This window comes from Mercenaria mercenaria, chromosome 3, assembly GCF_021730395.1.
Source record: "Mercenaria mercenaria strain notata chromosome 3, MADL_Memer_1, whole genome shotgun sequence".
NCBI classification, from domain to species: domain Eukaryota; kingdom Metazoa; phylum Mollusca; class Bivalvia; order Venerida; family Veneridae; genus Mercenaria; species Mercenaria mercenaria.
The window spans coordinates 21,864,497-21,878,756 of NC_069363.1; the positions used below are offsets into that span (position 1 = coordinate 21,864,497).

A 14,260-nucleotide genomic window follows, 5' to 3' on the forward strand; every position below is an offset into this window, starting at 1 on the left:
TATGTAACAGTTGATGAATCATAGGAAAACAGGTCTTTCTTTTAAGTCAAACTTCAGCGTCTAAAAGGATTAACATAATATTTCGCAACATGTCTTAATTCGTCAAAAATATATTTATGGTAACGCAAAGAATGAAATATCAGAATATGTTGGCCTTACAACTAGGAGGTCGTTGGTTCGACTCCTTTCGTCTCCACGGCATATTTCCTTATAGGCAGCAGAACTTGTTTTTCAGACACGTGGGCTACTGAGATCTAACAGGCTTCAAGTTAATCAGTACAATTGCGAAGTACCGGCTTATATATCAAAAGTACTTCTACTGTTCACTGGTATGTTTTGAGGTCATCAAGTTAACCGGTAGCGATACAGCATATTTCAATATTCAGCTATGTAATGTAAGGTAATTGATATTGGAGACAGTGTTTTGTTAGAGACTTGGACATAATAATTATTATATACTTTGACAGCACGTGAAATAAACAATCTGATCATTCGACAAATGATGTGGTTCGTAAATGAATTATGCAGGGACACCATGCTGGCCAGTTTTAATTATATTTTCTCAGTTTACTCGTGTCACTTGTCATATTGTGTATGATGTATTAGGACACGCCGAAAATAATTCATATGTTATGCTATAAATTCTGTATAATAATAGAGACATGTAATACTTTCTAGTAAAACACACATTCGAACGTTGCTGAATAATATATTGTACTTGCATTTTTTCAATCTAACTGTTAGATTAATAATAAATACATAATTTGTGTTTGGTGATTTAATTAATTTAAAATAAAATCGAGCCAGGTATTATACCACGGAAGACCATTTTTTTCAAGTCAACTCTGTAATTACAATATATGAGCCGTGCCATGGGAAAACCAACATAGTGGGTGTGCGACCAGCATGGATCCAGACCAGCCTGCGCATCCGCGCAGTCTGGTCAGGATCCATGCTGTTCGCTAACAGTTTCTCCAATTCCAATAGGCTTTAAAAGCGAACAGTATGTAGCCTGACCAGACTGCGCGGATGCTGGTCGCACACCCACTGTGTTGGTTTTCCCATGGCACGGCTCATATAAGGGCAAGCTAAACTCCCTTTTCACCATTCTTGTTGGATTAAATAAAACACAATGCAGAGCTGTCGGTCATAAATAATACTTATTAAGATATTGTAAAAAGATAAAAGTGATACAAGAGTGATTATGGCTTTTTAGATATTATCTATTACCCGGTTGCATGGTTCATTGGTATTTCGTTACACGCGCAATCGCTAATTACAACTCCGCCTCTTTCCCAATTCACTGCACCAATCTTGGCATGACAAAGATGTTAAACCTGCTTTATATTTGTTTCTTCATTAACGTTAATTCCCTCACACGTATGCAGGAAGCAAATTGAAAACCCTTAAACCTCATAATCAGTATCGATCGAAAAATGCCCTAATTGAATTGCAAATTAGTGCTGATCTGCTGATAATTACAATGTGCGCGCGTGAATCACAAGAAAAATCGACCCTCCCACTACCGCTGTCAGAGAAACGCCTTCTGGTTGTATAGTAGCGATATCGCTACAGTGAGAGGAAATATCGTAGAAGTAAATAGCATCATTTACGAAGAGGTTGCAGATGTATAAATAGCCAATAACAAAAAGTCTGTGTTAATGTATCAACACGTTTTGGTTTTTTAAGATGATGAGGATATTAAAGCTAGCGATAACGCAAATGGAATAGTGAAAAAAGAAAAAAACAGCATAGGATTTTACGCATGACATTTCAGTACCACAGTTAAATTGAAAAAAATGTAAACACAATGACAAACAAGAGGCTGGACTATATGTTTAACGTTATTACAAACTAGCGTATACATGGTATATGTATGGTAGTGTAGTATGTGTTTTTAAACCAGTGACTGAATTACCACATAAATAAAACTATAACCTTACAAGCCTGAGGGGAAGAAGGACGCGATTGAATACTTTATGCTTTAAATAACCATTGTAAATGTTACGAATAGCTTCGGTAATAAAATACGTCGTGGGCTAGTAGCTGCATTATTTTCTCTCTAATCCTGTCTTAAACCAAAGCTAATCTGCCGTTTCATACCTTATATTGCCTGGATTAGTTTAAAAGGATATATTGTCGTCTGGTGTTTGGAGTTTCAACAGGAAGTGTTGCTTGCTGAGACATATTCTAATAAATGGAAGAAAAACTAATGTTTCTGGACATGTGACTGACCTACTGAAATTATGGGATTATTTTGTGGGATATACTTGATCTCTGCCTACATTTCATTTGTATATGGTAAGCTTTGTTTATATCAGTGCTTAATATATTCATATTTGGTTCATATTACAGCAGTTTACTGAAATACTCGTCTTCAGTTAAAAAAAAAACAACAAAAAAACAACGAAATTATTTTTTATTCCATACATGCACACATGTATAACAAAGCTGATATATAAACTTTACAACGTTAATGACACATGTACAAAATCTCAACATAACACACAATGTCATATTGAATAATCTTACAAAAACAATGTGTTGTAATGAGAATTAAGTTAATTAGTTCCTTGTGTATCTCTGCTGGTGTGTTGTCTGCTGGTGTGTCGTCTGCTGGTGTAGATGTAAGACATATGTATTAAGAACGTACACTACAATACATTTGAAAATCCAAAAGCAATTTTAGCATTAAAATCTAGGCATGATTTATAGCTATTCTGATAGTTTCAATGTATAAATTGTAATAATAATAATATTATTTTAGTTATACACACTTTCCTAGACGCTACTATAATATGAAGTATTGGAAACAACTTCACGCTGTGAGAAAGTTATTATCAGCATTATAGTGTGAAGAAATTACAAAGTAAACAAATTAGCAATCAATATATGAGAACCACCCAGCAGAATAACAAAACTGCTCTCCCTGTACAACAAGACACTGACATATACAACAATGTAGAAGATGAAAGCAACACACAATCAGATATAGGTGTATACATGGAATAACACCCAGTAAGGATTTAACAAACCCCCTGGGAGAAATGTGCTAGACAGCTAATTATGCTGAAAAATACCAATTTACAAGTAATAATCAATAAATCCGTCATGACAAAGCCTACATGTATATTTACTTGTATTATTACTTTTTAATCAGTCAATGGTATTGAAAACAGTAGCTAGCTTGTGCTGTAGCGACATATGTTTTATGTGGAAACACACGGTTGATGTGATAGTTTTATTAACAGTTAATGACCACCATAACGAACATCAAACCACTTCCAATTGCCCTTAAGTGTATGAATAGCTATATTAGAAAAAAATAAGTAGAATCAATAATGCCTTTCCTTTAAATGTGATCGATTATGTATGAAGAGTAAGACTCATCCAGTTTTATAATGTTAAAAGTATTTTTCGGAATTTATAACCCGACGAAATGTTGTGAAAATATAACAACATTATTTTTGTATACCTATGTATGTAGTAATTTTGAAATGTTGTTTTCAAACTTATTCGGTGACAAAAGATTTCAACATTCGACAAAGCCGTTACTGCATCTTAGGCGAGGACGATGCCACATGTTTGAAATCCAGAAATACATTTTTTATTAATGTAGAGCCGCTACTGTTACTTTAAACGAGTGAGTTCCAACGCAAACTAACAAATCGTAGAAAAATCCCACTATATTTGAGCCGTGCCATGAGAAAACCGACATAGTGGCTTTGCGACCAGCATGGATCCAGACCAGCCTGCGCATCCGCGCAGTCTGGTCAGGATCCATGCTGTTCGCTAACGGTTTCTCTAATTGCAATAGGCTTTAAAAGCGAACAGCATGGATCCTGACCAGACTGCGCGGATGCGCAGGCTGGTCTGGATCCATGCTGGTCGCAAACCCACTATGTTGGTTTTGTCATGGCACGGCTAATTTTATTTTAACTTGCTATTAAAATAATCCGTTTGTAATCAAATTGCTGCGGTCCAAGGTACTTCTTTTCGCTTTCAGGTTTTGATTTTTTGATTCATCTTGGATAGAGTGACAATGCAAATATTTCACTATGGATCTATAATATCTTTATAAACCAAATTGATTAAAATCTGTCGCCGATTGCACCTGTATGAGAAGGGCCGTAGTGTTAGTGAACTAAATGATAGGTATTACCGGGATTATCTCTCCAAATGATTAATAGATTTGCACAATACAGCTATCAAAAAGTAAATATCATGGCTTTAAATCTAAGATACATAACAAGATAAAATACTTACGGCCATACTATGTCTGCCATGATATACAGCGAAGTCCATGTTTGCAATTTATAATGAACGACTTTTAGTGGGTCTTTTTTGTAGCAAACCTTTATTTACACAAGAATTATGTTAAATTATCTACCAGCAACATCGTCTGTGCATGCACTAACGTCTAAATAGTGTTCCTTTCAGTTTGGGTAGTATATACATACGGATTTGTCATGATATATAAACTAAGCGAAACAATAAATGTAGATGTATAATTAAGAACACCTCCTTGACAGAAGTGAAACTTTCTGCAAAACAAGATGGTCACATGACTTTGTAGAACAATGGAGCATGAATATGTGCAGTTTGTATAACCCTTTCTTAACGAAAAACTTTCTGACAAATGTTTAAAGTACAGTGACTGTGCCAGAATGTCTGTGGCGGTTTTCTTGTAGAGAGGTATCTGGCTCTATTCTCGAAAATTTTCTCTTGTTATACTAATAAATAACGTATAATCAGTTACGATATATGGCAGTATGCACGGAGTATTGTACTTTCAAATAACTGAAATAAACGGTTATTTATGAAGAGAAATACGAAGACAATGGCATTGGTTGGCCCGATTCCAGCCTAAAAACTGTTCTTAAATTCATCTACGAAAGGCCTCTTTATAGCAGCTATGAGTTATGTGGTTTGTTAATAAACCATGATGAATATTTAACTGAAACATTATGATTATGTCGATTACTAGATTTTCGATCAATGCTCAGATTGCCACACACATGTAAAATGCATTTCCCATCTGTTGCACTCGAGGGAACGACGTAGCTCTTGATGTTGTTGTATGATAAATGTGTCTCTTTCACGAGCAGTTCTCCTCATTTCGACACCTTTACTAGCCGTTATTTGTCAGAAAGTCAACAATTTATAATATATTTACATTGTAATTAGGGAAAATTTATGCAAAGAAATATCTGCCAATCAGAACGCTGACACAAAATTCTTGAAATGCTGGCTCGGTAAGCAAGATAGTTTTTGTATCTCCCTTCAAACTCGTAACGGTTTCATATTTACTAAAGATATTTTTACAGTACTTTTTCGGTACATTATTTTGTATAGACCATTTTATTAACAACAGATTAAGGTTATCATGACTATGCTATTCTTCAGTAAGGAATTAGTTTGAAACCCGACGCCTGTTCCACTGTGTTTTGTTCCTACCTGAAAAATTTCGTCCAGGTGATAACAGAATCAAGGATTTGTGTAAAATGTTCTCGAATACAGCACAGTGTGTTTACAAGGGTAATTCTGCTGTTATAGAAGTCGTGAGAATTGTAATATGAGCCGTGCCATGAGAAAATCAACATAGTGGGTATGCGACCAGCATGGATCCAGACCAGCCTGCGCATCCGCGCAGTCTGGTCAGGCTCCATGCTGTTCGCTTTTAAAGCCTACTGGAATTGGAAAAACTGTTAGCGAACTGCATGGATCCTGACCAGACTGCGCGGATGCGCAGGCTGGTCTGGATCCTTGCTGGTCGCAAACCCACTATGTTGGTTTTCTCATGGCACGGCTCATATAACACCGCAACAATACTGAGAAATAGAAGACTATTCGTTAAAAGCTGAGGCCAGTTAATTTAAGTGTATCGATTGACGGCGCTCAACATTCTGTAATATCACCGACTGTTGATGGCAAGAGAAAAGCTCGGTTAGATTCTTCTTTATGCTGTGTTATGACAGATATATTGGAACATCACTCAGTACAAGATGGCACTTTGTTGAAAATTTCCGGTTCCTGATGAAAGATTGGACTTTCATGTCTTTTCAGGAATGCACATCCTATAAAACAATGTCATAAATTCTTAACCGTTTGTCGGAGAAAACAAAAAAAATCAGAAGTATCGTTTATAGTAATTTACCTGTACTCGCATAAAAGTTATAAAAAAATATCCCCCCAAAATACCTCCGGATTCTTTCAACTGATAATGAAATCGCGGGTGTGTGTGCCAGCGATATATCATTTACTAGATTAACTTTCCTTGCTTTGAGCAATCCTTTGACAAGTTTTGTACTAGATAGATAGACTATATTTTACACCGTCACGAAACATTAAAGCGTTTGAATCAGAAGTATTAATCAGATAAGTCACTTTTACTCTTTTTTTTTATTAAACTGTTTTCAAATGATTCAAAATGACAGAATTATTAAAAGGATTATTATTCTAAAGGAGCAAATGCAGTTTGAATGGTAATTACTGAACACATGTTACCTAAGTCCAATGCTGATTTGAAGTTTAAGACAAGTTCATCTCTCGTTCTTCCACCCCAACTTCCTCTCCCAGTTTGAGGAAATTGGAGGCTTAGCAGTAGTCGATCTTGGAGGAGTTTTAGGCTTGTTGTAAATGATATTTATCATGTCATTCAGATGTTATAATAGCATCCATGCGAGCCCTATCTCAGTCTTCATATCTTGGTATATTGTTATTTTAAGATTTAGTCTGATAAATTTCAAAAATTATATGTAGAAACAGTGATTCTTCAATGTCAATATGCCAGACAGCTTCTTGAATATATTACACTTTTTTATGCACTTTTCAAAGACATGTCAGACTGTCTTCATATCAGAAATATCGGCCTTTAACATTCTGTAGACATTTTATGTGGATTTCTTTTCTATCTGACGATTCGAGATTTTACCCTAACATAGTTTATTCTAGCCGCGGACCGGTAAATAAAATTGTGTAGATGAAAGATAAAGGACTTCTATGCTTTCTAGTATCAGATTCAAAGATAGAATTTCAAAAAATTAATTTATTGATACAAAGTAGTGAAAGATGTTTGAGATACGTATGTAAATACGTCTTAATCGCGAAATATTTGTTGAAAGGTTGACCTCCAAACTGTAATAGTATCCGATAAAAATGGATTAAGCTACTCGGTTTACACTTTCTCTAAAGCAGCTATTCTTCTCGTTCGAAATTGAAAGATACCGTGCACGGAAATCTCATGAAAAATTACAAATATGTGATATTACTTAGTTCTTATGAAGGTATATCACCTTTAAAGGGAAGAGGAATAACAATATGGTAGACTGACTCGTTCGTATGTCCCATATTAAGTTTGAAAAAAAACACTCCCGTATAATACACAAAATAACCATGAATTTTGTTGGATGTGAAGACACATTATTTGACCGGTCAGTATGTAGTTAATCACGAAACAACGGTGCAGATGCAGCAACTAATACAAAACATTAGGAAAATAAATATTTATCAAATTATGACAGCGTTAATAAAGAAATACAGCTCCTGTTATTGTCCTTTAGTGACATTTCAGTTCTTTTTTGCCCATATAATAGAATAACAACCACGCTTGTGAAAAACTTTCTACCGAAAAGGTCACCACATAAAGCTAGTAGTTGTAACTGGTTATTCGCATACAAAAACTGATTATTTTATTTGGAATATTTTGATTTCATCTCCTGAATTTTGAATTTCACTGAATAGATTGACCCACGTTTGCCCTTAGAATATGACAAATGACATTTATTAATGAAGAAAATTTAGAATTAAGTGCCGAAAACATTAATATCATTAGAGCAAATGATTCCGACAGAGAAGACGCAAAAGAATATTAGAATATGGGAATAACATCATAGTTTAATGCACGGTTCATTTCCGAATGTTCCTTTCGAGCGAAATATTTTTTGCAGCACTATAAAAGGTGACAGGGATCTATCATTCTTCGGGGGACAGAAAGAGAAAGGATAGCAAATGAATTGGCGCTTGATTATAGAAGCCTAGGGCCCTCTGAAATTAATTGAAATTGATTAGATTTTTCCGATTCCTTTTTCCCCATCAAGCGGAAGTTGGAATTTTTAATAAAGTAAGGTCATTGGAATGCATTGAATTGTCTTTTTGGTTGGAACAGACGAGAAATTTGCTGCAGACGACATTAATACTATGGTGGAACTACAGAACAGATTGCCTCGTTATGCAAGACCGGCTAATGCACACTAATTCAATGTTTGCATTTACTGTTTGCACTAATTTTGGGCTAATCAGTGAAATTGGTGATTTGAGGTTGATAAAAAGTGTCTCCATTTGAAGAACTTGCCTCCAACCAAACTCAGATTAAGTCAAAATTGTCAGATCTAACAAAGCATAGAAAATCTTGAAATTAATTTGACTTAAAGGGACAACATGATTCCCTAGGCGCTGTTAGCCAAAGGATTACCCAAATTATCTTCTACAAAAATCCGAACAGACTATCATTCTTAAAAGAAGAATCTCCTCCAATGTAAATTATGATGACTTCGCATGTGTATTAGCAACTTTTAAGAGCAATTTGAAAGTGAAAATTACATTCTCAACAGCCCGAAACCGAGTGTTGATTATAACGTTCCTTGCAGTGGCGCCTTTTAAGTTTGTTCCTGTTTTGGTGAAATCACGCAACGTTCCGCGGGAAAATGCACGAGAGATTGTCATAAAGCGAGAGGGGAAGGATACATTCTCATGAAATATGTATACAGTTATTGATGTTGTAACAGTCTGTGCAAAGATTTTATGTAATTTCTGTCAATTCACTCAAATAGTGGCGAATGCACGCCTTGCGTGGCCATAACACGTACGGTATGTGAGACAAAGGAATTCTTTAAAGTACTACTATTACGTATGCCTGTCGACTTTCAAATAAACATTCATGCACTTGATATGTAAAAAGTTTTTTGTACTCATTTATATGAAAACAATTATTTAGTGTCCTGGTTAATTATAGATTAAATTTAACATCAGTATTCTTGACCAATATTTTGCTGCTGTTGTATTGTAAAGTATTGTAAATACACACATGTTTATGTAATGGAAACATATGCTACAACACCCTGTGGAGTATTTCAATTTAAGATAATGTGAAATAAAGTTTGCTGCATCACTATTGTTGCAAATGGTAAAGAAATGATAGAAAAAGCGGGTACCATGACAACACGTTTACGAAAGGAGATGATCGTATAAAGCTCTTTGCGTTGAATCGTCTGTTGCGGCTATAAAAAAAACACAGATTGCACTTTTATCACACAAAATGAGGGCTTGAGATGCCGCTAATTTACACATCTGAAACTTACATGTAAAAGCATATTTCTTATTGCCATCAATGGTTGGAATTACAGGAAATTATAGTTTAAATTGATCATTTTAAAGTCTATACAATCTATTTTCTAACTTTTCATGGTAAAACAATACTAATCATTGAAAGGAAATATCAACATTTGCATGACATCACGCAAGATTGTCTCAGTTTAAGAAAAGGACAACATCCTGTGGTCACATTGTATTATCGGTTATATCAAAATATGCATTTTCCAACTCTTACCATTTCTTCCTCTAGATTAGAAACAGAGATAGCAGGAGAAGATATTGCGTATTTTACATGAAATATCTTCAACAGTGTAATACAAGGGATGTTCAAAAACTGGATATAAGGAAGTGTAAATACAAAATTTAATAATGTTGGCCTATACAGATGTGCAAGCGAGATGCAGCGCTGATGATAATAGACATGACTATTTACGCTTCGCTATCTCATTCCTTCATGTAACATTCATGTATAGTTCCAGGGATGTTTTATAATGGCACGAGTTTATTGAAATGACATTAAAACGTTTTTCAGTGCCATCAGTGGGTGGGGTAACAGAATTTACTGTCACGACCCATACATCAAAAGCACCTGCGATGTTGAACAGGAATGGCTTATCAGTAACTCAACCATCAAGAAATGTCTGCCGCATAATTAATAACAAATGATATTGTTCTGATTACATTATCGCTTTGTTTTCAGCAGACGATATTTCATAATACTTCTGTTATGTGTCCATCTGCTTTTATTTATCCCATTTTTACACATGTTACTTTACATCCAACGTCATTACATTAAATTATTAGTAAAAGTTGAAGCAGACTGAAGCTTGATAGAATCTCGACCTGGTTAGAAATTGTCGCTGTACCAAGATGTATGTCAGATTTAATTATGCGTTTAATATATAAACCTGAATATGCCATTAAATGCTGGTTCAGTGGCGCGACCAAAGAGCCATAACAAATTTATAAAAACAAGTCGCATGTAGTCTGTCCGGCTTCTGAATGAGAATTTCCTAAATGTTACTGAAGCACACATTTTTCTATGATAGTGACGATGTGAATACTGCTTCAAACTTCAAGTAACTTCACCCAGCGCCGCTAGAACGTTAATTTATATAATTATGCAAGTATGTATGTAACAAAATAGTGCAGCTTTCGCGGAAAAAAGACCTGTCTATACAGGAATCTGTTTGATTAATCGAGAAAGCATACTTTGTGTTTCTTTAACTGCTTCTAATACAGCATTGATCTACAGTCATAACACTGCCCTGTCTCCCCATCATTTGCTGTAACATAAATCTAGTCAATTTTCTCTTCAGTATCTCTTTTATCATCGGTAAATACATAAATATGTTTATAAACAACCGTTTTAAGTTCAGATAGAAGTCGAGTGAATGAAGTCGACGGGAACATTTGCATTTCGCTTAAAATAGTGCGAAATTAGCTCAATTATTTAGATATAAAATGTCACTGGGACTATTTTCCATTTCGGAATCTGACGGCGTCCAAGATAGTGGAAAGACTGTCTATTGGTTATATTGTTAAACATAATGAGCGGTTATAGTCTAATAAATTGTATTTGATAACCACGGTGATAGTAACCAGTTCACATTTTATGTCAGATATTTATTTTTTGAATATTTTATTGCCCCATAGTTAGTTCATCACAGTAAATTGGTCGGTTCACTGAATTTTATAGCTGTACCATACCGTCCATGAAATAAAGGGTGGTTTGCTCTTCATTCTGTACACAAAAGATATTTGGTCCATATCAGGGTGTAATAATCTGTTTAAGAAAGCTATTTTCTCTTTTTTGACATCTGTCTGTCTCTGAAATGTTCCTGTTTAACAAGCTATTTGCAAACTTTTTCCGGCAGGTGATTTCTAACACATGTAACTTAGGCGAATTCTATTTTTCCTCCGCTGATTTATCAACACCGTTTTCTGTACATTCTAAAGCGAAAAAAGCTACAACTCTTTGACAGAGCGAAAGACTTATATCATTGGATGTTAACAGCACTGTAATGTTCTTTACATGTTTCAATATCAAAGAAAGCTAAAACGTCGTACACAAAAAAAATATCTATTCATTTTCTTGTCTAAATCTGTGGCAGGAAATTGCATTTTGTTTTTAGTTGGAATTAGTCAACGCGTGAGATTTCCAGCTCGGTTCATAAGGGTAATCAATTACAAGAAAATTGAATGAGTTTCTCAAAGATATTCGATTTTAATTTCAACATTAAAACATTATAAAAAGATCGAGTCAGAAAAGTCTGTCCACTTGTATTTAAAAGCTATATGAGCCGCGCCATGAGAAAACCAACATAGTGGGTTTGCGACCAGCATGGATCCAGACCAGCCTGCGCATCCGCGCAGTCTGGTCAGGATCCATGCTGTTCGCTTTCAAAGCCTATAGTAATTAGAGAAACTGTTAGCGAACAGCATGGATCCTGACCAGACTGCGCGGAAAACATAGAATCACTATCCAGTACGTTAGTCTATTAGTTATTTGATTTACCTTTAAAATACAATGCTTGACATAAAAAAACACAAAAAAACAACAACTAATGTTTCATATACGGCTTACACAGAAAGATGGATATTATAATTATGTACTGATGAGTTTACGTATTAAATGATCAAATAATTTGAAAACTGCCACTCTGTTTGTATCAGAGTTGAATAGTACTTTATAAAATTCTGTTGATTCCCCAGTAATGAGAATCTGATCTGATGTAAAACAAAAATAGAAGCATGTCAGCTCCCGCCTAGAATTCCTGAAAAATAGAAATTTGATCACTGACAAGTTAAAGCATTTTAATTAAACAATTCACAAATACAACTGATTACAAAGAAGCAGTACAGTTCGTACAGATGGAAATATGATTATTACGAAATTGAAGGGTATGGTGAAGAGAAAACCAGATATCTACATGTAAGAAAATGTGACGCTTACAATGAGGAAGGCAGCGAGTGCATCCTGCAGAAGTTATGTCAGTACCTTCACTTTGAATGTAAACTATAAGATATTCTTAAATATTTTTACAAGTAGCCAGAGCTTCTCATAACGTTGATTGTACAGTAATAACCTTTAACATATTAATTTTATATTAATGTGCTTCTCAACACTGATCTTCAACCCACCTAAACTAAGACTTCAAACACCGTTTGTTCATACTTAGGCCTTGAAAATGCGTACAGAAAAGTCACAACATGTCTTATAGGAACACACGTTTCAAAGAATGTGACCACGTAAACAAAGAAATATTAGTAGATGATCCCTGTGTCGTATAGTAATGTTGTTTATAGTAAAACTACAGGCCAGTTGATCTGATAATTAAATGGAAAATACTGTACTTACATATTTTTGAAGCAGTTCTTATGGTCCGATAAGTAAATGGAAAATTATTTGCTGATATTTTTCCAAGCAGTTTATATTGATGTAATTTCTGGCGTAAAAATTGTACCTACACCCAGAGTGGTGTATAAATTATGCAGGTATTGATGTTTTAGATGGCATCACAGCGAGGAATACATGGTTTTCATTATGTACGTCATTTTAGTTATATTGTTCTTGGTGATAGAGGCAAGCCGTAAACTGACATGTATTTCAAACAAAAAATCCATGTTATTCGTCTTTTTATTCCTGTGTAATAACTTAATTGATGTGACATGTCATTAAAATACAACTATTGTCTATTGCTGTGCTTTTTCGTTTTAATGTTGTACTTAACATTTGCAGTAATGAGTTTATTCACGAAATAATAAAAAGAAATTACTTTTATCATCCAAACGATTGAGTCACACTTAATTTTTAAAAAAAAGATGTGTTTTGTAAAAGAAGTACATGTATTTTATTATTGGTTGTGCATCAACAAAGAGGAGGTGAGTTTTTTATCTGAAAAACGTTTTGCAAAAATCTTTTTTGTGAGGGTGGGGCTGGTGCTTGGGTGGGCAAATTTCTTTTCTAATTCTAGGAGGTAAATAAGCACTATTCAGACCAGGTCTTTCGGGTGACGTCGCTATTGACCATTGAATAGATGATTCGCACGCATGTCGTGCCGTCCAGATAGAAAATATAATTATGAGAATACTAAGTATGAATATGGTCATATGTCCGCATAATGCTGGAAACGTGCCTTGTATTTCAATTATTTGTTTGTCTTGAATTCTAATGTGTTGACGAAAACCAATTTTCTCCAATTGTCAGCTGAATCATGTGCCAAAAAGCACATGTCAAGAACACATAAACACTGTAATTCATATGACCAGAACATATAAACACTGTAATTCATATGAAAATGACTTTTAATAAGCTGGCTAACAACATATTGTAATTTGTTCTGCAATTATCGAGTCTTCCATCAGCCTCAATTCCCAACGCTCAAAACTCTATCGATCATTTTTCCGTTTCAGTCATTTAATGACCAACTTCTTAGCTACTCTACATGCATCGGATTCTGTCATGACAACCAGACCGTATCAAATTTTCATTAATTCTGTTGTTCTGTGTTTTGTTTGTAGTTTTCTGAAATACTATAATCGAGAATATATTTTCTTTTGTGTGTAGTACTGTAGACGATATAAATACCCATGCTGAATATAAGGTTTAGTAATGTGAGAGGAAGTTACGCTATGGCATGAATGAAACAGAGATTTTTGCGTGACCTTAATGACCAATCTTTAAAGCAGACGACAATAGCTCATTACGATGGACAAGAACGCTGTCTCCAAATAGAAAAACCACTATTTCCGGGAGGTATACTCAAAGAACTAATAAATGTCCATGATATATATGTGCAGCATTCGGGACCTAATCTCCAGAAGCCAATAAAAATGTACGATCTGCGACAGCAGTAGCAGAAGGTTAATAAATGCTGTATGATGT

General features: G+C 34.8%; 1 protein-coding gene across 1 annotated transcript in view; it reads left to right on the forward strand.

The window, feature by feature from the left end:
• The first annotated feature begins 1,549 nt into the window (after window positions 1–1,549).
• LOC123525888 (uncharacterized) overlaps window positions 1,550–14,260 on the forward strand; it is an 81,027-nt gene continuing 68,316 nt past the window's right edge. The window contains exon 1 of the mRNA XM_045305045.2: window positions 1,550–2,301. Within this exon, the coding sequence (XP_045160980.2) occupies window positions 2,247–2,301 (55 nt within the window). The 5' untranslated portion in view covers window positions 1,550–2,246. The remainder of the gene's footprint in view (window positions 2,302–14,260) is intronic.